This window comes from Oncorhynchus masou, chromosome 17 (assembly GCF_036934945.1).
Source record: "Oncorhynchus masou masou isolate Uvic2021 chromosome 17, UVic_Omas_1.1, whole genome shotgun sequence".
Taxonomy (NCBI): domain Eukaryota; kingdom Metazoa; phylum Chordata; class Actinopteri; order Salmoniformes; family Salmonidae; genus Oncorhynchus; species Oncorhynchus masou.
In genome coordinates, this window is record NC_088228.1 from 11,659,741 (window position 1) to 11,685,965 (window position 26,225).

At 42.8% G+C, this 26,225-nt stretch overlaps 1 protein-coding gene across 1 annotated transcript in view; it reads left to right on the forward strand.

Annotated features, from left to right (window-relative positions):
* The first annotated feature begins 407 nt into the window (after positions 1–407).
* The window catches only part of LOC135558468 (unconventional myosin-VIIa-like), a 34,280-nt gene continuing 8,462 nt past the window's right edge, over positions 408–26,225 (forward strand). The window contains exons 1-34 of the mRNA XM_064992280.1: positions 408–585; positions 1,025–1,061; positions 1,680–1,781; positions 2,283–2,432; positions 2,740–2,924; positions 3,145–3,266; positions 3,532–3,674; positions 3,949–4,062; positions 5,704–5,857; positions 6,076–6,152; positions 6,265–6,384; positions 6,639–6,781; positions 6,932–7,142; positions 7,232–7,367; positions 7,475–7,644; positions 10,342–10,485; positions 10,722–10,880; positions 11,026–11,118; positions 11,770–11,864; positions 16,102–16,186; positions 16,645–16,863; positions 16,963–17,172; positions 17,405–17,719; positions 18,726–18,875; positions 19,125–19,193; positions 19,509–19,636; positions 19,834–19,960; positions 20,099–20,218; positions 21,354–21,527; positions 22,560–22,787; positions 23,390–23,557; positions 23,771–23,888; positions 24,234–24,360; positions 24,723–24,895. Of these exons, the coding sequence (XP_064848352.1) occupies positions 1,044–1,061; positions 1,680–1,781; positions 2,283–2,432; positions 2,740–2,924; positions 3,145–3,266; positions 3,532–3,674; positions 3,949–4,062; positions 5,704–5,857; positions 6,076–6,152; positions 6,265–6,384; positions 6,639–6,781; positions 6,932–7,142; positions 7,232–7,367; positions 7,475–7,644; positions 10,342–10,485; positions 10,722–10,880; positions 11,026–11,118; positions 11,770–11,864; positions 16,102–16,186; positions 16,645–16,863; positions 16,963–17,172; positions 17,405–17,719; positions 18,726–18,875; positions 19,125–19,193; positions 19,509–19,636; positions 19,834–19,960; positions 20,099–20,218; positions 21,354–21,527; positions 22,560–22,787; positions 23,390–23,557; positions 23,771–23,888; positions 24,234–24,360; positions 24,723–24,895 (4,747 nt within the window). The 5' untranslated portion in view covers positions 408–585; positions 1,025–1,043. The remainder of the gene's footprint in view (positions 586–1,024; positions 1,062–1,679; positions 1,782–2,282; positions 2,433–2,739; positions 2,925–3,144; positions 3,267–3,531; positions 3,675–3,948; positions 4,063–5,703; positions 5,858–6,075; positions 6,153–6,264; positions 6,385–6,638; positions 6,782–6,931; positions 7,143–7,231; positions 7,368–7,474; positions 7,645–10,341; positions 10,486–10,721; positions 10,881–11,025; positions 11,119–11,769; positions 11,865–16,101; positions 16,187–16,644; positions 16,864–16,962; positions 17,173–17,404; positions 17,720–18,725; positions 18,876–19,124; positions 19,194–19,508; positions 19,637–19,833; positions 19,961–20,098; positions 20,219–21,353; positions 21,528–22,559; positions 22,788–23,389; positions 23,558–23,770; positions 23,889–24,233; positions 24,361–24,722; positions 24,896–26,225) is intronic.

Below are 26,225 nucleotides of genomic sequence, written 5' to 3' on the forward strand. Positions count from 1 at the left end.
GGTCATCTTACTACTATTACTGTAGTAAGATGGCGTCGGTGGCTCCAAGAACAGGACAACCATGTCTACCGGCGCCATAACATCTGCTAAATATGTGTATGCAACCAATAAAATGTTATTTGATTTTGTATCAATACAGAAACCAGACCAGTGTCTGCTGCCATTAACACAGGTCCAAAGAGCACTACTATAGTTTTATAAGAGCTCCCAGCTCATAAACTCTTTCTAACATGTTCTGTGATTCAATTTGTAGATTTTGATATGGATTATTTAGGTTACAGGTTAACGTTTGGAAGCAGGCCCAGAATTGAAGGGCGTGTTGGTCCAAACGCACTAGGAGAGTGAGTGGGTAGGAGCCGACTTTGCTCCGTTCTTCTTGAGCAGTGAGTCTGCAACATGACAGGTCAAAGTCAAAGTGCCATAAAGGAGATGTGTCAGGGCCAGGAGTTTCAGTCGTTTCCTCGTTCCTTGTGCTATCCTGGTCGGGTTGTGTTAACATCATCTAACAAACATATGAGCCCCACATCTACTGTACAGGACTAACTGAAGAACTGGGCTTTCAATGAGGACCATCAGTCGCTACGAGTAAGTTGGCAGATGTGTGTTTTTGTGGTATTTTTTTGTGGAGTTATGAAATGTGGCAATAGCCATTACCCACTGGGTACAAACATCAATTCTATATCTATTCCACGTTGGTTCAATGTAATTTAATTGAACTGACACGAAAAAAACATTGCTTCAACCAGTGTGTGCCCAGTGGGTAGGCTGAATGGTGTCCTTTCAGTCATCATTCTAGAAGGCGATAAAAGGTTCTGTATTGTTCGTCTTGTATAATATGTTGTTAGAATGGATGATTGTAGTTATTGAGCACCATTATCCCCATATAATCACCATTGGAATCTTTTCTTACAAAATGGAGATCACAGACATTGAGATCACAGTATCTCCCGGTTTACATTATACAATCCACATATCTTTCTTGAAAAAATGCATGACTCGTGTCTTTCTTGTTTCTTGAATTTAGGAAATAGGAGGGTTCTATCATGGTGATGTTGAGAAAGGTAAGCTCCTCGATATGATCTATGTTGACTATTTGATCAATGTAACCCGGATGACATCCTTTGGTTCTAAAGGTTTTTGAAATAGAATAGTGTTATGTGATCAGCACTTCCATTGCCTAGGCATTCCAACCTATTTGGGCCTGAAAATGACCATAGGAGATGACTATACAGTGCAAACAAATTTGATACCGGACAAGGAATTCTCTCTGGCATTATGTCTGAATGTGATCTATCTCAGGGTTTGGGGACAATGCCATTGCCATTCAATTCAGGAAATGGCTTGAAATGGGAAAATCCCTATTCTGGTATCAAATCTGTTTGCAGTGTATAGCCATCTCCTATGGTCATTGTCATGGAGTTGGCAAGACAGTGTAAACAGATCTGTGCTAGAAAATACCTATGTTGAATTGTAAGCACACTGGCAATCTTAGATGCTCCACAAACAATTTATTAGATCTTACACAATGATCCTACGGTCACCAGTGTGATGGAGTTTCTTGCAATAGGTCTTTGCCCACTATCCTTTTTTTCAATAGAGTAACAAGCCTTTGAATGTAAGGGCAAAATCTGCGTTCTTTCAAATGTATGATCCTGAACCACTAAGCTTCTTGCTCCCAGGGTGAGTGGGTGTGGATCGACTCTGGTACCGGGGTGCCCATCGGAGCCCGGGTCAAAGTGACCGACACTGGACACCAGCTGCTGGTGGACGATGAAGGAAAGGTGATACTTCATTATACTTGTATTGTATTGAATTGTATGACTCTGGTATTTTAATGTACTGCTGGTCTCAAATTAGCTCAAGATATAAATCAATCACTTGAGGGAATAATCTATCAAACTACTATCTCATTTACAAATTACATAATTTAGAATGTTAAAAACATTTGTTTATTATTGTCTTTTTATTTTTGCATTATTGTCTTTTTATTTTTGCATTCTGCACTGCTCTGTTATAAAATGATGTAAAGCCTAAACCAAAAACTTAAAGAGACAGTTTAAAAACAAAGCTAAAGTTTTCAGACCTTCAGACCTCAAAATGTGGCATTATGTAACTTAAGATATCGAACAAATCCAGTATTGAATCCAGGCCGTCATTGAAAATAAGAATTTGTTCTTAATTAACTGACTTGCCTAGTTAAATAAAGGTAAAAAATAAATAAAAATAAAAATCTGTTCAATCTGTGCCTAAAGTTCTGTGTATTGTCCCTGTATTGTTCCCAGGAACACAAGCTCTCCCAGAAGGAGAACTCCATAAGGGTGATGCACCCCACCTCGGTGGAGGGGGTGGACGACATGATCCGCCTGGGGGACCTCAACGAGGCCGGGCTCCTCAGGAACCTGCTGGTCCGACACAGACAAGGCATTATCTATGTGAGTCCCCTATTCTACTACACTACCCATAACGCTTAGTGTAACAATAAAAGGTTTGGTCTTGATGTTTTGAATCTTTTGAAGCGTAACTCATCTCCGTACCAATACACCCATCACCACTCCTACACATGCTTGCTGTACAGTCAGACCCTTTCTACTCTATGGATGTTGGACTATTTAGATTATGTTGGAAACAAGCAGAAAAATATGAAAGATTCATGAAAGACGTTCACAGAATTATTAATGTGGTGCCCCCCAAAAAAGTGGGCTGCGCAAGCCTAAACCTCTGTTAATGTCTTGCGCACAGACCTACACAGGCTCTGTGCTGGTGGCAGTCAACCCTTACCAGGAGCTTCCTCTCTACACCGCCGACCAGGTGAGGCTGTACCACGGGCGTAGGCTGGGAGAACTACCCCCACACGTCTTTGCCATCGCAGATACCTGCTACTTCAACATGCGCCGCCACAACCGAGACCAGTGCTGTATCATCAGGTTAGACTGGCAGCATCAGACACTCAAGTCATTCGGTTGAGCAATAGGAAACCAAAGCAGAAGTGTCACTGTTTTTATTATTATTATTGTGGAATATGTTTTTTTTTATTTGAAGATGCTCTTTGGAGGGGTTCAGTCCTACTTTTTACATTGACATTTACACTGGATATACACCTGAAACCCAAGAACTGATGGACTGTCTCTCTCTTTTATCTGTCAGTGGGGAGTCGGGTGCAGGGAAGACTGAGAGTACCAAGCTGGTCCTTCAGTTCCTGGCTGCAGTAAGTGGACAGCACTCCTGGATAGAGCAGCAGATACTGGAGGCTAACCCTATACTAGAAGGTAGGCTCTGTACTGATTCAAATATTTTCTCTACAGTACATCTCTCTCCCTCTCTTTCTCTCTCTCTATGCCCCTCTCTGTCTCTCTATCTATGTCTCTCTCTCTCTCTTGCTCTCTCTCACACATGGACACACACACGGACACATGCACACACATACATAAACACACATGAGATTAAGAGGGGTCTGTGTGTTTTTACACAGACACACACACTATCGTAAGTGTTGTTACTCATGACCACCTTCCTATTCCTGCGTTCCCCCAGCATTTGGGAATGCCAAAACAATTCGCAACGACAACTCCAGTCGCTTTGGGAAATACGTGGAAATCTTCTTCAACAAAGATGGCGTCATCGAAGGGGCTCGACTGGAACAGTACTTACTGGAGAAGTCTCGTGTCTGCCATCAGGTAGGGCAGCAAAGGCAGTATCGTCTAATAACATGTAGAACATGAGGTTATATCATAGCTAATTGCTTCATAAAGGGAATTGATTCCAAAACCATCTAAACTATCTCTGGTAAACAACAGGTTTATCTAATTTAAGATAAAAAAAATTGTGTCTGTACTTGGAAGAGGACAAAATTCATTGTTGGATTTTCCAGTATCAAGGCAAAACGTTTTAATGTCATGAGATATTGATATATGCAACACTACTGTTATAATTTTTTCTAACTAACCCTAGGCCATGGAGGAGCGGAACTACCACATATTCTACTGCATGTTAACGGGGATGACAACAGAACAGAAAAAAAATCTGTGTTTGGGAGATGCCTCTGAATTCAACTACCTCAAGAGGGTAATATCACTAGACTGCTACAACATGACCACTTACAGGTTTTCCTACTCACATTTATACATCTAGCTCATTAATACATTACATTTTTACTGGGTACAACTAAGTAACTGTCCACTGGGCACAGGCGTCAGTTCAACGTCTAGTTTTGATGTACAGTGCCTTCAGAAAGTATTCATACCCCTTCACTTATTCCACATTTTCTTGCGTTACAGCTTGAATTCCAAATTGATTAAATTGTGGTTGTTTTCCTTGCCCATATACACACAATACCCCACAAAGTGAATACATATTTTTAGAACTTTGGGCAAATTTATTGAAAATTAAATACAGAAATATCTCATTAACATACATTTTCACACTCCTGAGTCAATACATGTTAGAATCACCTTTGGCAGCGATTACAACTTTGTGTCTTTCTGGGTAAGTCTCTAAGAGTTTTGCACACCTGGATTGTACAATATTTGCACATTATTCTTTTAAAAAAATCTTCAAGCTTCGTTAAGTTGGTTCTTGATCATTGCAGACAGCCATTTTCATTTTCATTTAATTTAATTTAATTCAAAACTGTAACTAGACCACTCAGGAATATTTAATGATATCTTGGGAAGCAACAACTTTGTCTCCTGGTGTCTGTTGGAAAGCAGACTGAACCAGGATTTCCTCTAGGATTAGCACTATTCCGTTTATTTTTATCCAACAAAAACTCCCTAGTTCTTGCCGATGACAAGCATACCCATAACATGATACAGCCACAACCATGCTTGAAAATATGAAGAGTGGTAGTGATGTGGTTTGTTGGATTTGCACCTAACACAACACTTTGTGTTCTCAGGACATGAAGTTCATTTTGTAGTTTTACTTCAGTGCTTTATTGCAAACAGGATGCATGTTTTGGAATATTTGTATTCTGTACAGGCTTCCTTCTTTTCTCTCTGTCATTTAGTTAGTATTGTGGAGTAACTACTATGTTCTTCACAGCCATTAAACTCTGTAACTGTTTTAAAGTCACCATTGGCCTCATGGTGAAATTTCTGAGCGGTTTCCTTGCTCTCCGGCAACTGAGTTAGGATAGACGCCTGTATCTTTGTAGTGACTGTGTGTATTGATACACCATCCGAAGTGCAAATAATAATAGATTTGTTGTACCCATCTACCAACAGGTTCCCTTTGCAAGGCATTGGAAAACCTCCCTGGTATTTGTGGTTGAATCTGTGTTTGACATTCACTGCTCGACTGAGGGACCTTACAGATAATTATATGTGCAGGGTACAGAGATAAGGTAGTCATTCAAACATCATGTTAAACACTATTATTGCCCACAGAGAGAGTCTGTGCAACTTATTGTGTAACTTGTGAAGCACATTTTTACTCCTGAACTTATTTAGGCTTGCCACAACAAAGGGATTGAATACTTATTGACTCATGAAATGTCAGCATTTCCTTTTTTAATTAATTTGTAAACATTTCTAAAAACATAATTCCACTTTGACATTACAGGGTATTGTGTGTAGGCCAGTGAAACAAAATCTCAATTTAATCAATTTTAAATGTAGGTTATAACACAACAACATGTGAAGTAAGTCAAGGGGATTGAATACTTTTTGAAGGAAACTATATAACCTTAGACCCTGTGTTCTAAAGGGGGACTGTATTGTCTGCGATGGACGTGACGATGCTAAGGACTACACCCGTATCCGCACGGCCCTGAAGATCCTCACCTTCACCGAGACCCACTGCTGGGAGATCCTCAAGCTGCTTGCTGCACTACTCCACCTGGGCAATGTCAGCTTCGAAGGTGGAGTCCTCTCTGGGTCTATGACCTGATGTCTGAGTGTGTTCTTGGGGAATATGACCTGGGCCTTGTCCTCACCCAATCCCCCCCAACCCAAATGGCCATATTTCTTGAGATCCTATAATACTTGAATGTTGATGTGTTTTTGTTGTTGTTATTCTTTTTTTTGTTATGTTGAAAGCTCTGATTGACCAAGTTTTCTTTTGTTATTTGCCTTACAGCCTCCATCTTGGATAACATGGAGAGCTCTGATGTCAGTTCATCGGATCACTTTACAATTGCAGCCAAATTGCTGGAGGTAGGCATATTTGTTGCCATGACATTTTTTTCTGGGATGTTTTTTAATAACATATTATGAATATACAGTACAGTTTACATGATATACATATATCTTCATATCTTCCTTACAGGTGCAGCCTGCGTCTCTGGGTGTGAGCTTGACTTACCGCTCCTTCATGACCAACAGAGAGCGAGTATCCAAACCCCTCAGCTCTGAACAGGCAGCCGACTGCAGGGACGCCTTCGTTAAGGTAATGATGCCACACCTGTTTGAAGGTGCCAAGGAAAAATATACAGTAGGCTACCTCCTGAAAGAAGACAACATACATATTCACAAAGCACATAAGCCTTAATCCTTACTTAAGATCCGTGGGTGAATGGACGTAACTCGAGTCTTCCATTGTCATCAGTGCACAATTTACTTGATTGTTGAGTTAAACGCTCTAGGTTTTGGTCCATATTCTATTCAAGAGTATGTGTGTTGTTTGTGTCATGATTTCTTCAGGCAATATATGGTAAACTATTTATCTGGATTGTTGGGAGAATCAACAGTGTCATCCATAAGACTCCCACCAACGGTCCCAAATACGTCCGTAACTCCATTGGCTTGCTGGACATCTTTGGGTTTGAGAACTTTGCCTCAAACAGGTATTCCAGTCAATATCAAATACTCATTTCCCTTGTTGTTTGCGACAGTCGACACACAGGTAGTTAAATACAGTATGTCCTTCATGCTCCCCGATCCTATGTAACCAACTGGTCAATAACACAAGCCTTTTCCACATGCTTTTTTCACAGCTTTGAACAGCTGTGCATCAACTTTGCCAATGAGCAGCTGCAGCAGTTCTTCGTGCGTCATGTGTTCAAGCTGGAGCAGGAGGAGTACACTAAGGAGGACATCGTCTGGAAAAACATCACCTTCAATGACAACACGCAAACCCTTGATCTCCTGGTTGGGAAGCCCCTCAATGTGTTGGCTCTGATCGATGAGGAGAGCCACTTTCCCAAGGTAAACTATCTCAAATGTCTCTAATAAACCCTGCTGTGGAGGCAATCTGAATTGGTGAGGTTTGTGACGACCTTGAATGTTTCTTCCAGGGCACAGATGTCACCATGTTGAACAAGATGAACCAGGTTCATGCCAAGTGCAACATCTACATTCCGTCTAAGAACACCCACGACATGGAGTTTGGGATCCGCCATTTTGCTGGGGTTGTTTACTACGACTCAAGAGGTAACCAGAAGAAAAAGGGATCACATAAAATACTAGTTGATTTGCTGGGACACAGGAATATGTGGGTTTTTCTACTCACCATTTGATCCTGTATGTTTTTCATTCAGGATTCCTGGAGAAGAACAGAGATACTCTCAGCTCTGACATTATCAAGTTGATTGACACGACAACCAACAAGCTGCTGAGGCAGATCTTTGAGACGCAGCTCAGTGCTAATGTCGTGAAGAACCCTGCCAGCAACAACAGGGTCGTTATGACACCCAAGAGCTCTCTACGGGTTTGTAGCCGCTGTTATTATTTGGATTCTGAATATCCAACTCCCGTTACCTACACTGAACAAAAATATAAAACGCAACATGCAACAATTTCAAAGATTTTACTGAGTTACAATTCATATAAGAAAATCAGTCAATTGAAATAAATAACTTAGGCCCTAATCTATGGATTTCACATGAATAGGAGTACCGATATGCATCTGTTGGTAACAGATACTTAAAAAAGGTAGGGGCTTGGATCAGAAAACCAGTTAGTATCTGGTGTGACCACCATTTTCCTCATGCAGAGAGGTACATCTCCTTCACATAGAGTTTATTAGGCTGTTGATTGTGGCCTGTAGAATGTTGTCCCACTCCCTTTCAATGGCTGTGAGAAGTTGCTGGATATTGGCAGGAACTGGAACATGCTGTCGTACAGGTCGATACAGAGCATCCCAAACATGGTCAATGGGTGACATGTCTGGTGAGTACGCAGGCTGGGACATTTTCAGCTTCCAGGAATTGTGTACAGATCCTTGTGACCATTGGGGCCATGCATTACCATGCTGAAACATGAGGAGATGGTGGCGGCTGAATGGCGTGACAATGGGCCTCAGTATCTCTGTGCATTCAAATGTCCATCTATAAAATGCAATTGTGTTCATTGTCCATAGCTGATGCCTGCCCATACCATAACCCCACCGCCACCTTGGGGCACTCTGTTCACAACATTGACATCAGCAAACCGCTCGCCCACACAACGCCATAGAGGCTGTCTGCCATATGACCGGTACAGTTAAAACCGGGATTCATCCATGAAGAGCACACTTCTCCAGCATGCCAGTGGCCATCGAAGGTGAGCATTTGCTCACTGAAGTTGGTTACGACGCCGAGCTGCAGTCAGATAAACAACCTAGTGAGGACGGCGAGCACGCAGATGAGCTTCCCTGAGACAATTTCTGACAGTTTGTACAGAAATGAATTGGTTGTGCAAACCCACAGTTTCATCAGCTGTCAGGGGGGCTGGTCTTAGATGATCCCGCAGGTGAAGAAGCTGGACGTGGAGGTCCTGGGCTGGGGTGGTTACACGTTGTCTGTAGTTGTGAGGCCGGGTTGGACGTACTGCCAAATTCTCTAAAACGACGTTGGAGGGGACATATGGTAGACAAATGAACATTCAATTCTCTGGCATCAGCTCTGGTGGACATTCCCGGAGTCAGCATACCAATTGCACGCTCCCTCAAAACTTGAGACATCTGTGGCATTATGTTGTGTGACAAAATTGCAAATGTTATAGTGTTTAACCTCTTTTGGCGCATGAACCGCTAGCGGGACAGCAACGAAACAACGGTGAAATTGCAGAGCATGAAATTCAAAAACAAATATCGTAATATTAAACATTCATGAAAATAGAAGCGTCATACATCATTTAAAAGCTTAACTTCTTGTTAATCCAACCGCTTTGTCAGATTTCAAAAAGGCTTTATGGTGAAAGCATACCATGCAATTATCTGAGGACAGCGCCCCACATCAAAGTACCGTTTCAACCAGCACAGGCGTCACAAAATCACAAATAGCGATTAAATAAATCCCTTACCTTGGAAGATCGTCCTCTGTTTTCAATCCCAAGGGTCCCAGCTACACAATGAATGGTCATTTTGTTCGATTAAGTCATTCTTTATATCCAAAAAAGTCAGTTTAGTTGGCGCCAATGATCTCAGTAATCCACTCTTTCAACATGCATACAAAGGAGTCCAAAAAGTTACTACTAAAGTTCGTCCAAACAAGTCAAACAATGTTTTTAATTAATCCTCATGTACTCTAATATCTAAATAAACTATAATATTTAAGACGGAGAATAGTATGTTCAATAGGGAAGATAAATGACGAAGAGTGCGCACCTCATTCACGCTCCAACAAGATCACTTTTCTAATGAGAGACACCTTGTAGTTCTTCCAACTAGTTGTTCATTTTTCAAAAAACAAGCCTCAAACCCTTTCTAAAGACAGTTGATATCTAGTGGAAGCCATAGGAACTGCAATATGGGTCCTATCTATTTGTATTTCCCAAAGGCAAGCACTGTCCTGGCAAGCAAACGGCCTGTGACCTCAAAAGAATATTCCAAATGGATTTTCCTCTGGCTTTTGCCAGCCATATCAGGTCTGTTATACTCACAGACATTATTTTAACAGTTGTAGAAACGTCAGAGTGTTTTCTATCCAATGTTACCAAGTATATGCACATCCTAGCAGGATTTCCCTACCGGCCAAAGCCTCCCTAGGCCAATTGTGTGTCGCCCCACGGACCTCCCGGTCGTGGCCGGTTATGACAGAGCCTGGGTGCGAACCCAGAGTCTCTGATGGCACAGCTGGTGCTGCAGTACAGCGCCCTTAACCACTGCGCCACCCGGGAGGCCTTTGGGACCAACACTTTACAAGTGACGTTTATATTTTTGTTGAGGATATATTCACCAAAATGAAAGCAATGGGTTTCCGTATGTCATGTAGATTAGCAGTATTATTAATTATTCATACATTATCTATCCATTATTCATCAAGTAATCTGTGCTTTGGTAACATCCAATGGTTAGATTTGGGGTCATCTAAAAAGTATTGCACTGGGGGAATTCCAGTTTCTCCACATGGTTTTCCTATATATATGGTCACTGACAACGGTCCAAAATTCCACACAGATGACATTGTGATCTTTCTCCCCAAAGGCTGCCCAGACGGACGGCAGGAAACAGGTGTCCACGCTGAGCGGTCAGTTCCGCCAGTCCCTGGACTCCCTCATGAAGGCCTTGTCCATCTGCCAGCCACACTTTATCCGCTGCTTCAAGCCCAATGACAACAAGAAATCCATGGTGAACAAGACAGCCATTTGTAGCACTGGGCCAGATACAGCGAGACATGATTCATTGATGGTGCAATATCACAATCGTAGGAGGTCAAACTTACACAAAACAGCAAAAATGTGATTAGGTAGAATGGCAGTTTCACACCATAAACATTTTACAATTCCACTGAAGTCCCATTTTTCCATCCTACAGTGCACTCCACTCTACTAAAACAAGCGTATGAATGTCTCTGTCTTCCTCAGTGTTTTGACAGAGACCTGTGCATACGTCAGCTGCGGTATTCTGGAATGATTGATACCATCAGAATCCGGAAACTGGGATATCCAATCCGTCACACGTTCAAGCAATTTCTGCAGCGGTACAGAGTACTCCTAAAGACAACCGTCTGTGACCCCAAAACTGTAAGACATTATTATTTAGAATATGATGATGATGATAAAGATGACAGAGATAATGACATTTGTTAGCATTCAAATCTCCAAAGTTGTCATTGCTTTTAGTTTTATGGTTATGGTTCCCAATATCCTCCTCTCTCTCCTAACCCAGGAATCAGCATCAGCCTGCTGTATTGCCATTTGCAAGGCCGTGATCAAAGGACATAACGACTGGAAGATTGGCACGACTAAGATCTTCCTAAAGGTGCAGTTAAACCTAGATTTTCCCGTCCAAGTCAAAATGATTCTAAGCCGTAATGTGGACACCACCCAGCCGGAGAGGGATATGGCTTGAAAACGTACCTCAGTCCAGGGGTGGGATATGACACTGTACTCCTAGTTATGCCAGTATCTGAACTGACAAATGGAGAAGATTGCTAGTTTTGAATTAAATGGCCCTTTTTCATCCTTATGCTAGGCTAGCGAGACTAAACCAAAGGCTAGCAGAGACTAAACCAAAGGCTAGCGAGACTAAACCAAAGGCTAGCAGAGACTAAACCAAAGGCTAGCAGAGACTAGCAGTATTTCAATCTTCTCCATTTGTCTGTTCGGATAATGGCATAACTAGGAGTACAGCGTCATCTTCTATCCCTGGATTGAGGTACATTTTCAAGCCATATCCCTCCCCGGCTGGGTGGTGTACACATTACGGCTTAGAATTGTTTTGACTAAGTTTTAGCTAAGTTAAAGCCTACCACACTAGACAACCACAAACATTGGTCATGTTGTAACAGCAGTGATGGAATCCCAAATGTCACTTAAAGCAATTAGAATATGTTACAATGATGTTGGTCTACGTTTTTGAAAAGGTCCAGATGAATCCTCTGTAACCTGTCTCCACCCTCTTCCCATTCAGGATGCCCATGACTCCCTACTAGAGTGGGAAAGAGAGCGAGAGCTCAACAGGAAAGCCCTCATCATCCAGAGGGTCATTCTTGGCCACAGAGACAGGTAAATGAGGAACACTGAGACACATGGCTTGGAGGGAACACAGGAAATAAAATGGCATGCGACATACCTAACACAGGGACTTCAATGTTTGGGATGTTGTAATGTTTGGGATGTTGACATTACATAGCAGAGTTCTGTCCTACTATCCAGGTCTGTACCCAAACAATTTGAACTTCTACTTTTAAAAATCTACCTCTCTAAAAACAAGTCTCTCACCGTTGCCGCCTGCTATAGACCACCCTCTGCCCCAGCTGTGCTCTGGACACCATATGTGAACTGATTACCACTCATCTATCTTCAGAGCTCGTGCTGCTAGGCGACCTAAACTGGAACATGCTTAACACCCTAGCCATCCTACAAGCTAAGCTTGATGCCCTCAATCTCACACAAATTATCAAGGAACCTACCAGGTACCACCCCAAAGCCGTAAACACGGGCACCCACATAGATATCATCCTAACCAACTTGCCCTCTAAATACACCTCTGCTGTTTTCAACCAAGATCTCAGTGATCACTGCCTCATTGCCTGCATCCGTAATGGGTCAGCGGTCAAACGACCTCCACTCATCACTGTCAAACGCTCCCTGAAACACTTCAGCGAGCAGGCCTTTCTAATCGACCTGGAAGGATATTGACCTATTCCCGTCAGTAGAGGATGCCTGGTTATTTTTTTAAATGCCTTCCTCACCATCTTCAATAAGCATGCCCCATTCAAGAAATTTAGAACCAGGAACCGATATAACCCTTGGTTCTCTCCAGACCTGACTGCCCTTAACCAACACAAAAACATCCTATGGCGTTCTGCATTAGCATCGAACAGCCCCCGTGATTTACAACTTTTCAGGGAAGCTAGAAACCAATATACACAGGCAGTTTGAAAAGCCAAGGCTAGCTTTTTCAAGCAGAAATTTGCTTCCTGCAACACAAACTCAAAAAAGTCCTGAGACACTGTAAAGTCCATGGAGAATAAGAGCACCTCCTCCCAGCTGCCCACTGCACTGAGGATAGGAAACACTGTCACCACCGATAAATCCACTATAATTGAGAATTTCAATTAGCATTTTTCTATGGCTGGCCATGCTGTCCACCTGGCTATCCCTGCCACGGTCAATAGCACTGTACCCCCCCACAGCAACTTGCCCAAGCCTTCCCCATTTCTCCTTCTCCCAAATCCAGTCAGCTGATGTTCTGAAAGAGCTACAAAATCTGGATCCCTACAAATCTGGACCCTTTCTTTCTAAAATTATCTGCCGAAATTGTTGCAACCCCTACTACTAGCCTGTTCAACCTCTCTTTCGTGTCATCTGAGATTCCCAAAGATTGCAAAGCATCTGCGGTCATCCCCCTCTTTAAAGGGGGGGATACTCTTGACCCAAACTTCTACAGACCTATATCTATCCTACCCTGCCTTTCTAAGGTCTTCGAAAGCCAAGTCAACAAACAGATTACCGACCATTTCGAATCCCACCATACCTTCTCCGCTATGCAATCTGGTTTCAGAGCTGGTCATGGCTGCACCTCAGCCATGCTCAAGGTCCTAAACTATATCTTAACCGCCATCGATAAGAAACAATACTGTGCAGCTGTACTCATTGACCTGGCCAAGGCTTTCGACTCTGTCAATCACCACATCCTCATCGGCAGACTTAATAGCCTTGGTTTCTCAAATGATTGCCTCGCCTGGTTCACCAACTACTTCTCTGATAGTTCAGTGTGTCAAATCGGAGGGCCTGTTGTCCGGGCCTCTGGCAGTCTCTATGGGGGTGCCACATGGTTCAATTCTTGGATCGACTCTCTTCTCTGTATTCATCAATGATTTCGCTCTTGCTGCTGGTGAGTCTCTGATCCAACTCTACACAGACGACACTATTCTGTATACTTTTGGCCCTTCTTTGGACACTGTGTTAACTTCTTATGGTATAGGGGACGCTTGCGTCCCACTTGGCCAAAAGCCAGGGAAAATGCAGCGCAGAAAATTCAAATAAAATTATCTAAAAATCTAACTTTCATTAAATCACACATGTAAGATACTACATTAAAGCTACACTCGTTGTGAATCCAGCCAACATGTCAGATTTTATCTGATGATAGCACAACAGTAAACAAAGAGAGTAGCATATTTTAACCCTGCAGGCACTACACAAAATGCAGAAATAAAATATCAAACATGCCTTACCTTTGACGAGCTTCTTTTGTTGGCACTCCAATATGTCCCATAAACATCACAATTGGTCCTTTTGTTCGATTAATTCCATCCCTATATATCCAAAATGTCCATTTATTTGGCGCGTTTGATACAGAAAAAAACAGCTTCCAAATTGCGTAATGTCACTACAAAATATCTCAAAAGTTGCCTGTAAACTTTGCCAAAACATTTCAAACTACTTTTGTAATGCAACTTTAGGTATTTTTGAACATTAATAATCGATCAAATTTAAGATGAGGATGAGAGGAAACTAACGCTACTTTTCAAGTCTTGACCTTTTATAAAATATTTATTAAATAATTTTGCACGCCCAATTTTTCAGTTTTTGATTTGTTAAAAAAGTTTGAAATATCCAATAAATGTCGTTCCACTTCATGATTGTGTCCCACTTGTTGTTGATTCTTCACAAAAAAATACAGTTTTATATCTTTATGTTTGAAGCCTGAAATGTGGCAAAAGGTCACAAAGTTCAAGGGGGCCAAATACTTTCGCAAGGCACTGTAAGTTATGTTATACTCACAGACATGATTTAAACAGTTTTAGAAACTTCAGAGTGTTTTCTATCCAAACTAATAATATGCATATCTTATATTCTTGACATGAGTAGCAGGAAGTTGAAATTGGGCACGCTATTTATCCAAAAGTGAAAATGCTGCCCCCTATACCTTAAAGAAGTTCACAACCCTCCAGACGAGCTTCAACACCATACAACTCTCCTTCCGTGGCCTCCAATTGCTCTTAAATACAAATAAACTAAATGCGTGCTCTTCAACCGATCGCTGCCTGCACTTGCCCACCCGTCCAACATCACTACTCTGGACGGTTCTGACTTAGAATATGTGGACAACTACAAATACCTAGGTGTCTGATTAGACTGTAAACTCTCCTTCCAGACTCACATCAAACATCTCCAATCCAAAGTTAAATCTAGAATTGGCTTCCTATTTCGAAACAAAGCATCCTTCACTCATGCTGCCAAACATACCCTTGAAAACCTGACCATCCTACCGATCCTCGACTTCGCCGATGTCATCTATAAAATAGCCTCCAATACCCTACACAATAAATTGGATGCAGTCTCTCACAGTGCCATCCGTTTTGTCACCAAAGCCCCATACACTACCCACCACTGCAACCTTTACACCCTTGTTGGCTGGCCCTCGCTTCATATTCCAAGACCCTGCTAGGTAAAGTCCCCCCTTATCTCAGCTCGCTGGTCACCATAGCAGCACCCACCTGTAGCACACGCTCCAGCAGGTATATCTCTCTGGTCACCCCCAAAACTAATTATTCCTTTGGCCGCCTCTCCTTCCAGTTCTCTGCTGCTAATGACTGGAACTAACTACAAAAAAATCTCTGAAAATGGAAACGCTTATCTCCCTCACTAGCTTTAAGAACCATCTGTCAGAGCAGCTCACAGATCACTGCACTTATACATAGCCCATCTATAAATATCCCAAACAACTACCTCTTTCCCTACTTTATTTATTTATTTATTTTGCCTCTTTGCATCCCATTATTTCTATCTCTACTTTGCACATTCTTCCACTGCAAATCTACAGTTCCAGTGTTTAACTTGCAATATTGTATTTACTTCGCCACCATGGCCTTTGTTTTGACTTCACCTCCCTTATCTCACCTCATTTGCTCACATTGTATATAGACTTATTTTTCTACTGTATTTTTGACTGTATGTTTGTTTTACTCCATGTGTAACTCTGTGTTGTTGTATGTGTCGAACTGCTTTGCTTTATCTTGGCCAGGTCGCAATTGTAAATGAGAACTTGTTCTCAACTTGCCTACCTGGTTAAATAAAGGTGAAATATATATATATATATATATATATATATATATATATTCTAAATAGCACACTGGCAGTGGTTACTGACATGGGTTTATCTGTTATTCTCTCTAATACCCCAATCTAAAGGTTTACCACAGAGCTACATACAGTTGTTACTATTGTTTTAATACAGTAGTTCTTACAGTCTGCGCTATTGATGTTTTGTTGAAATGTATTCCTCTTGTAGGAAGAGCTTTGTAAAGAAAAGGAGAGCCGCTGTGGTGATACAGAAGCACTGGAGAGGTTACAAAGACAAGAATCAATATAGAAAGGTAAATCACTGGCTCAGTTTCAAGTGGCAATTAGGGAGGTCTACTGCCGAAAAAGAAAGACAATTCTTGTCTAATTTACCAATATTTTCTCCTCTTTTTGCCAAAAAATGAGTGTGAAGTTCCAGTATTTAGCTACACCACTACATGGTAAAAAAAGTAATTAAATACTGAAAACACTACTAATATTTGAATTGAGTCCAAGCTACAGCAAAATGATATTAAATTACTAGTTGAATCACATATAGTTCACTACACCACAACACTGGTAAGGAGTCAACTCAGATACACTTTTGTAGACAAACTGAGGTGATATTGATCAAATGCCCTAGCTAAGGAGTGCACATTATTGTGCTGATAGAGATTTTCAGCTTTTAACATATCTTTCGGTTTTCTCTCTGCTGCTCACAATTTACCTTCTACAAACATAATTGATCCTCCTCTCCGTCTCGTTCGACTAGCTCCAGCGCGGCTTTCAGCGTCTGCAGTCTACGATCCGTGGTCGTCTATCCCGGCTGCATTACCTGAAGGAGCTGGCGGCAGCCGTCACTCTGCAGTCCCAGGTGCGCGGGTACCTGGCTAGGAAGAGTTATAAGAGCAAGAGAGAAGCTGTGACTGTCCTCCAGGCACACACCAGAGGCATGCTGGCTAGGAAGACCACCAACAAGATAAGGACAGATGTGAGTTCTGACATTTGAGAAAAGTGTGTTTGTGTGATTGCAAGCCTGTTTTGCCACCTGTGTGCAAATTCAATATATCTGTGTGTGTGTCTGTGTTAGGCATTCCTATCAGCCCGGGAGCGGGAGGCGAGAGAGCAGACAGCCGCAGAGCTCCAGCGGAGGCTAGAGGAGGTCCTCAGCCAATCACAACAGGCTGCTGCCGAGCCAGAGCCAGTCAGTGAGCAGGAAATGGTGGAAACAATGTTTGAATTCCTGCCCCACAAAGTGTCAGTAGGAGGGCGGGAGGGCCCGGCTCCAGAGGGCTTTGAGGTGATGCTCACAACCAATGGTGGATCTTAATGTCATATTAACATCGGTTTCCATTTGCTATAGTCTTATATGTCTTAATACCTCAGTGATGAACACTGCTAACAGAATGACCACATCCATCTAATCATCTCTTCTCATTGAAGAAGCATTATAATATTCTACTATTCTCTTCAACTCCAAGAAGAAAGTATCTAACTGAGTATCCAACTGCACTCTCCCTATCCATCCTCAGGACTTGGAGAGAACGCGAACAATCCCAGAGGTGACTGAGGAGAGCCGAGAGGAGAGTCGAGATGAGAGCCCAGTAGAAACCCCAGCTCCGGTAGTAGTACAAGTACCAGTACCAGTGCTAGCTCGGACTGAACCAACTCCTGCACCAGCACCAGTACCAGTGGAACTACCAGTGGTGGAGTACGATGATGAGGATGAGGAGTTCTCCTTCATCAAGTTCAGTGCTTCGCACTTCCAGGGCTCTGCTACCCACAGTCACATCACCCAAAGGCTGCGACAGCCCCTGCTCCACCACGAGGACGAGGGGGACACACTGGTGAGAATTCAACATTGGGCTTCTGTGTCTCTCAGAGGGATCCAAAGCAAGGATGGAATTTTTCTTCCTCTGTCACATATGCGACATTATAAACTGGGTGGTTCGAAACCTGAGTGCTGATTGGCTGAAAGCCATGGCATATCAGACCATATACCACGGGTATAACACAACATGTCTTTTTACTGCTCTATTTACATTGGTAACCTGTTTATAATAGCAATAAGGCACCTCTGGGGTTTGTGGTACATGACCAATATACCACGGGTAAGAGCTGTATCCATGTACTCTGCTTTGCGTCCTGCCTGAGAACAGCCCAGCCATAATATATTGGCCATATACCACACCCCCATGGGCCATATTTCTTAATTCTTCTCTCCTCTTCTCTTTTTCTACTGTACTTTCTCCTCTCCTTCTTCATTTTCCCCCTGCTGTTTTTGTTTTGTTCCTCACTTCACCCCATTCTTTTCTTTTCCCTTCCCCACTTTCTCCTCTCCATTCCTCTCCTCTCCGCTGCTCTCTGCTCTCTGCTCTTCTCCATTCCTCTCCTCTCCGCTGCTCTCTGCTCCTCTCCATTCCTCTCCTCTCCCTCTCCATTCCTCTCTCCGCTCCTCTCCATTCCTCTCCTCTCCGCTGCTCTCTGCTCCTCTCCATTCCTCTCCTCTCCGCTGCTCTCTGCTCCTCTCCATTCCTCTCCTCTCCGCTGCTCTCTGCTCCTCTCCATTCCTCTCCTCTCCGCTGCTCTCTGCTCCTCTCCATTCCTCTCCTCTCCGCTGCTCTCTGCTCCTCTCCATTCCTCTCCTCTCCGCTGCTCTCTGCTCCTCTCCATTCCTCTCCTCTCCGCTGCTCTCTGCTCCTCTCCATTCCTCTCCTCTCCGCTGCTCTCTTCTCCTCTCCATTCCTCTCCTCTCCGCTGCTCTCTGCTCCTCTCCATTCCTCTCCTCTCCTCTCCGCTGCTCTCTGCTCCTCTCCATTCCTCTCCTCTCCGCTGCTCTCTGCTCCTCTTTAGGCCTGTCTGACAGTGTGGTGGATCATCTTGAGGTTCATGGGGGACATCGCTGAGCCTAAACAGATCAACCAGGAGCCCTCCACCATCATCCAGAAGAACCTTGGCCAGAGGCAGAACAGGAGGCTCAGCAATCTAGTGGGCCTGGATCAGGTACTGAACATAAGGCCTTACTGGGACTTAACCTTACATTCAACTAAGTTCAATAGGACTTTATTCATCCCTTACGGGCAGCAGGAGAAATATCGCTACTCACTGATTCCCTTAATGTGATGACAATAGACACTTGTGTCATTTTGTGTGTTTCTAATAGTTTACTGTTGTACTGAGTTTTTGCTGACTGAATTCAACCACTAAACAGTTTGTCAGATGTCTAATTCGTCCTATACCTGTTTCCATCAGAAAATACTAAGGAAAAATAGAAAGAAAGAAGGAATGGGGAACAGAAAAGCTTCGACCATTGTAGATGAGGTATGTTACATACACATTATTTTGTCCTCAGAACTAAAATGAGTCTGAATATCCATGATGTAACAACACAGGCTAATTGTCCAGATGGGATACAGTTTATGTAAAATTGATGTCAAAAGTAGATTTTTTTGTTGTTGTGCATTTTAGCTAACCCTACTCTTTTCCTAACCTTAATCTAATTCTCCTAAACTGCATTTCTCCTAACATGCTGCCTAAGTTTTCCTAACCTGCGAAGAAAAGGCAAATATGACATAAGCTGTATCCGCTCCAGACAAAACCGGCTAATTGTCTCGTTGTGCTCCTCATCTCTTCCAGCCGGAGACTATGACGGAGGAGGAGAAAGACATTCTAATTGGAGAGGGGCGCACTTTGGATCGGCCAATATCCGACCTGGAAAAACTGCACATTATTGTTGGATACGCCCTATCCAGACGAGATATAAGGTAACAAACCAAATTACAACACGTAAACAATGTTACCCAGATATTTGTCTACAAAAATAATTTGTTTGTCATCCCAAAACTGTTTCATTCAGAACTAATAAAGGATTACAGCTACAGTTGCAATGCAAATGAATTGGATCCAATCAAAACTGATGGATAGCTACTTGAGCCCTGTCTGTCCTTGTTTGTCCGTGTAGGGATGAGATCTATTGTCAGATCATTAAACAGCTGGTGAACAATAAGAACCAGAAGAGTTCCCTCAGAGGCTGGGTCCTCCTGTCCATCTGTCTTGGTATCTTCCCCCCAACAGAACTCCTTATACAGGTCAGGCTAAAGTTGACATTTTTTCACCTGTGGCTGTATGTCTTAAGGCGCTGTGTTTTTACGTATAGTCATACTGAATTTATAACCCAGGCCCCACTCAATCAATTACATACACTGTAATTCTGTTCTATTCCACAGTATCTGGAGAGCTTCCTGCGCAGAGGGCCAAGTAGCTATTGTCCGTACTGTGCTGAGCGCCTGCGTCGCATCGTGGCCAATGGGGAGCGAGGCGAACTGCCTTGTTGGATAGAGCTCCAGGTAAGATCCATGACAGAGACGTAGTCATCTGGGTGCCATCTCCCTTCTGACACAATGCAACAGAATTGGGGGGTAGGCCTGTCAGGACTCAAACCCGGGTCCAACACCCTAGCCAAAGAATCTCTTGACGATGTCGCTAGGTGTCGACTACTGCTGCTGTTAAAGCAGTATCAACACTACAGGTCATGGACAGTATTCATTACAAATGTCGCATTCAAAACAACTGGGAACTCAGAACTGGGAACTGGGAAATCTCTGACTTCCGACTTCAGTGCGTTCAAGACAACTGAGAACTGTGAAAAAAAGTGCTCCGATTAGGAAAAAATGGTTTCGAACGGGCATCCAACTCGGAATTCCAACTTGGGAACTTCGGTCTCTTTCTAGAGCTCCGACTTTACAACTGACGTCATGATTTGACCTCGTATTTTTCTGAGTTCCCAGTTGTCTTGAAATCACCATCAGAGCAGGTTTGGTCAGACAACAATACATTGACTGATCAGAAACAGACTGGCACTCATGTTAAATGATGAGAGGTCGCATCAGAGTTATGTGAGAGACCGTTGCTAAACTACAGCTACATGCGCCAACCACTGCTAATATCCCACCTACTCCAACATATGAAATCGATTCTCTGTTTTTGCTCTGCGGACGTATCTTCATGGCAGCAGGTAGCCTAGCTGTCAGAGAGGTGAGCCAGCAACCGGAGGATTTCCTGTTCGAATCCTGGATCTGCCTGGAAAAATCTGTTGGGAAGTGAGCTGGCAACCAGAGTGTTGGTGGTATCAAATATTAGATGCTATTGCCTGCCGTTGTGCCCTTGAGCATGGCACTTAAACCCCACACAACAACTGCTCCACGGGGGCCCAGTGTGGTAGCCCCCTGTTCCAAACTGTCCAACCCCTAATGTGTCTTTTGGAAGGGTTGGAATAAATGGAAGTCAATGTTCGGTTCGACCTTTTGTACAATTCACGAATAATGTGATCTTACAATTAATCTTATGACAGTGACTGTATTAGTAGGGAGACAGGACACCAAAACCGCGTATGTGCAGTACAGAGCAATAGGGGTCCTGTAGTAAGTAGTTATTATACTGCAAGGACTAATTATTCCCATGTCTCCACCTTCCCACATGTAGGCCGTCAAGACCAAGAAGCCCACACAAGTATCTGTGGCCCTGATGGATGGCCTTAGTGTCAGCCTGCCTGTTGACTCAGCCTGTACCTCTGCTGAGGTGTGTCAGGCTTTGGCCAAGAAAGTCAACATCAAGGATACCTACGGATTCTCTCTTTACATCGGCTTCTATGAGAAGGTGAAGGAAACCCCCAAGGGTTTTGGGGATACCTAGCCATTCAACTAAAACGAGTACATGCAGATGTAGGATCTTAATTTGAGCTGTTTTGCTACAGCAGGAAAATAATCCTGCAGCAACAGGAAAATGTGAATTATTGGGTGGATTATAATGAATGGATATTTTTGTAGGGGTTGATATATTTTTCGTAAGGGAAAAACAAGTCTGTAATTTCTAAGTGGATATTACTAACTCCAGAAGCTTTTTTACAACTCAAATACACTACAAGTTTGAAATCTCCTGCATTACAGGAAAGTTCTCCTGCAACAGGGTGATCAAATTAAGGTCCTACATCTGTATTGACAAAGAAGATACATAATAAATACAACAGTGTCAATAGGTACTCTTCTTAGTTGCATTGCAAGGGGATACCTAACTGTGGTGTCCTGGGTACTAGCATCATGCATTGTGGATTGAGAACTTGAAGTTCCTCATTAAGTGTCAGTTCAATATTGAGATTGAAAAGGGACAACATTGACTTGATAGCATTTGACTACCATTTATTAGCATCTTCACTAGCTTTCAGAAGTTGACTAACATTGACTTGCATTGACTAGCCCTGTGACATGTTTTGACTAGCCCTGGCATGTTTTGACTAGCCCTGTGACATGTTTTGACTAGCCCTGGCATGTTTTGACTAGCCCTGGCATGTTTTGACTAACCCTATGACATGTTTTGACTAGCTCTGACATATTTTGACTAGCTCTGGCATATTTTGACTAGCCCTGGCATATTTTGACTAGCCGTCTGACATGTTTTGACTAGCCCATGGCATATTTTGACTAGCCATGTGACATGTTTTGACTAGGCTTGTGACATGTTTTGACTAGCCCTGTTACATATTTTGACTAGCCGTGTGACATGTTTTGACTAGGCCTGTGACATGTTTTGACTAGCCCTGTTACATATTTTGACTAGCCGTCTGACATGTTTTGACTAGGCCTGTGACATGTTTTGACTAGCCCTGACATATTTTGACACTGCTGTTTCCAGGTGTGGTCCCTAGGCAGTGGCGGGAAGCACGTGATGGACGCTATCTCGCAGTGCGAGCAGGAAGTGAGGCGGAAGGGCGAGGAGGAGCAGCACGCCTCCTGGAGACTCTACTTCCGCAAGGAGTTGTTTACGCCCTGGCACGATTCCTCGATAGATGCCGTCAGCACAGATCTCATCTACAGACAGGTCATCAGAGGCCTCAAGTCTGGGGAGTACCATTCTGAGAAGGTGAGTACCATTCTGAGAAGGTGAGTACCATTCTGAGAAGGTGCGTACCATTCTGAGAAGGTGCGTACCATTCTGAGAAGGTGAGTACCATTCTGAGAAGGTGCGTCGTTGTTTTATTTATTTGATTGCACCTTTATTTTGACAGGCAGTTAATGCTGAGACCAATGTCTCTTTTCCAGATGAGCCCTGTTTAGCACAACAATACACATCAAAATACAATGCACACATATACACATTAAAATAAACATTATTATACAGCAAAACACAATCGTAAAAAACAGTACAACGCCTAAGACTCCACCCACCCAGACAATGTGGATATCATATCACTGAAGGTGACATTGTGAAAGTAGCCTCCACTACTCTCGAGGGTAGGTTGACCATGAACCAAGCATGAATCTTAGGAGTCACAATGTCTCACTGAACTCTATGTAAGAAATCATAAAATAATAAAAATCAATTACCACTATTGTTGAAAAAAAGAAAAGATATAAAAGACTGCATATGTTTGAAGTGGAAATTATATTAACTAAACAACTAAACAGTTTTCTTTATTAATTGGACCTAAACAGACTTTGTATTTATTTGTTTTTGTCATCCAGGAGGATGACTTTGTCCAGCTGGCAGCGATGTACTACTATGTGACATTTGGGTCTACCAACAGTGTAGAAAGTGCCAAGAAGGTGGTGGGGGAATGCATCACTACTGAACTTATTGAGACCAAGTCACAAGGAAAATGGATTCAGCTGGTCACCGCAGCACATACACAGGTACTGCTACTCACAGGTGCAATAAGTAATGGCCAGACCACCTGTAGTATATTCTGTTAAAAAATTCCTGCTATTCAGTGTGCTATCCCTATCAAGTAAAGTAAAGCAAAGTTAAATAAATAATTAAATTGAAAAGTTAAGTTAAGTAGAATAAAGGAAAGTTAATGCCAGACTAAATTATTCAACTAATAATGATCCTAATCATTCTCACAGGGTCCTTACATAAACAGCAGAAGGAGCACAGACAGCGTGAAGGGGGACGTGGTTGACTACGCGCGTCAGAAATGGCCCATCTTCTTCTCCAAGTTCTACGAGGTTACGCAAATGGCAGGTAAGTCTAACAGGAATATGTCCACATAATGTACCAAGTGAAGTTTCTATCATTTTTCATGATGAAGCTTTTAGTTGGTTTAAATCAGGTAAAATATTTATTTTATTTGTCAGAGGGCGGAAGGGTAGCCTAGTGGTTAGAGTGTTGGACTAGTAACCGAAAGGTTGCAAGTTCAAATCCCCGAGCTGCTAAAGTACAAATCTGTTGTTCTGCCCCTGAACAGGCAGTTAACCCACTGTTCCTAGGCCATCATTCAAAATAAGAATTTGTTCTTAACTGACTTGCTTAGTTAAATTAAGGTAAAAAAAGATGATTTTTATAACTAAGGTATTTGTATACCCACAGGACCTCCTCTATCCAAAAGCAATTTTATTGTAGCCATCAACTGGAATGGGATCTCCTTTCAGGACGAGAAGGAGAAGAAGCTCCTCGAGCTGCCCTACACAGAGGTGACTGGGGTGAACAAGTCCAGGTATGAACATGCTATACCAAGGCCCTGTTTACATATTTCAGAAATGCATCCCTCCTTCCTTCTCCCCTTCGAAGTGATCACTGATCTGAATTGGTTGGTTTTGAGGTAATGGAGTGATAACCTTACTCACAGCTATCCAATCACTTATAGGTCTGTTTACCTCAAGGAAACAAGGAAGGGTGCATTTCTTAAGTATTCCAACAGGGCCCAGAATTCATAGCCAGAAACTAGTTTTATACACTGGCTGTTCATTGTTCAGCTGTCAGGTAGCGGTGGTCGTCATGGTTCACATAATCCCTCATACTGACATTCAATCCACCATGAAGTTATTACATATCACATACGTTTCATATGTTCATCAGTGATGACGGCAGGATCGACAACAGTCAGTCTGTGAGCCTGGCCACACTGAGAGGGCAGTTCCTACTGCAGTCTGTGGAGGCAGGCGAGATGGCTGACCTGATCCAGGGGTACCTGGAGGGCCTGAGGGAGCGCTCCGTCTATGCAGTGGCCCTGCAGGACATCAACAGACAGGGTAAGAATATGACAATAAATCACTTGATCACTCAACTCACAGCTGAGGTTCACTGATTTTTGATAAGTTTGTCTGGGGTTAAGCTTTGTATCTCTGAGCTACAGAGGTTAAGTTACAGTAGATGGATGTATTTGTCAGAATCATAATACTTACTAGTATATCAACAGACACTTCATAACTGAGGTTCATCCATTTGGATGAGATGGGTGAAGGCCATGCTGCTTAGCACTGCTTAAGAGGGGTGGGTTTTCCATTGAATTCTAATGCTGTAAATTGGAGTGGAAAACAATATAATTGTCCCCATCAGATAACAACAGGTAGTCAGTGTTTAACAGAAAACAATATCCTAAAAGAACCCTTCATATACAGTAAGTGTTTTTGGCTGGGGATCATGCATGACCTAATATGGCTTCTCTTATATACAGAGCATTTGGAGAGTATTCAGACCCCTTGACGTTTTCCACATTTTGTTTCAGCCTTAATCTGAAATGGATTAAATGAAAATGTTTTCCTCATCAAGCTATACACAATACCACACAACGACAAAGCGAAAATAGACATTTTCGCAAATGTATATAAAAAAACTACAGAAATACCTTACTTACATAATTATTCACAACCTTTGCCATGAGACTCGAAATTGAGTCCACCTGTGGTAAATTCAATTGATTGGACATGATTTGGAAAAGCACACTCCTGTCTGTATAAGGTCCCACAGTTGACAGTGCGTGGCAGAGCAAAAACCAAGTCATGGGGTCGAAGGAATTGTCCATAGAGCTCCGAGACAGGATTGTGTCAAGGCACAGATGCGAGGAAGGTTACCAAAACATTTCTGTAGCATTGAAGGTCCCCAAGAACACAATGGCCTCCATCATTCATAAATCGAAAGAGCTTGGAACCACCAAGACTCTTCCTAGAGCTGGCTGCCCGGCCTAACTGAGCAATAGGGGAGAAGGGCCTTGTTCAGGGAGGTGACCAAGAATCCGATGATCACTCTGACAGAGCTCCAGAGTTCCTCTGTGGAGATGGGAGAACCTTCCAGAAGGACAACCATCTCTGCAGCACTCCATGAATCAGGCCTTTATAGTAGAGTGGCCAGACGGAAGCCATTCCTCAGTAAAAGGCACATGACATCCCGCATGGAGTTTGCCAAAAGGCACCTAAAGACTCTCAGACCATGATAAACAAGATTCTCTGGTCTGATGAAACGAAGATTGATCTCTTTGGCTTGTATGCTAAGCATCACATCTAGAGGAAACCTGGCACCATCCCTACGGTGAAGCATGGTGGTGGCAGCATCATGCTGTGGGGATGTTTTTCAGCGGTATGG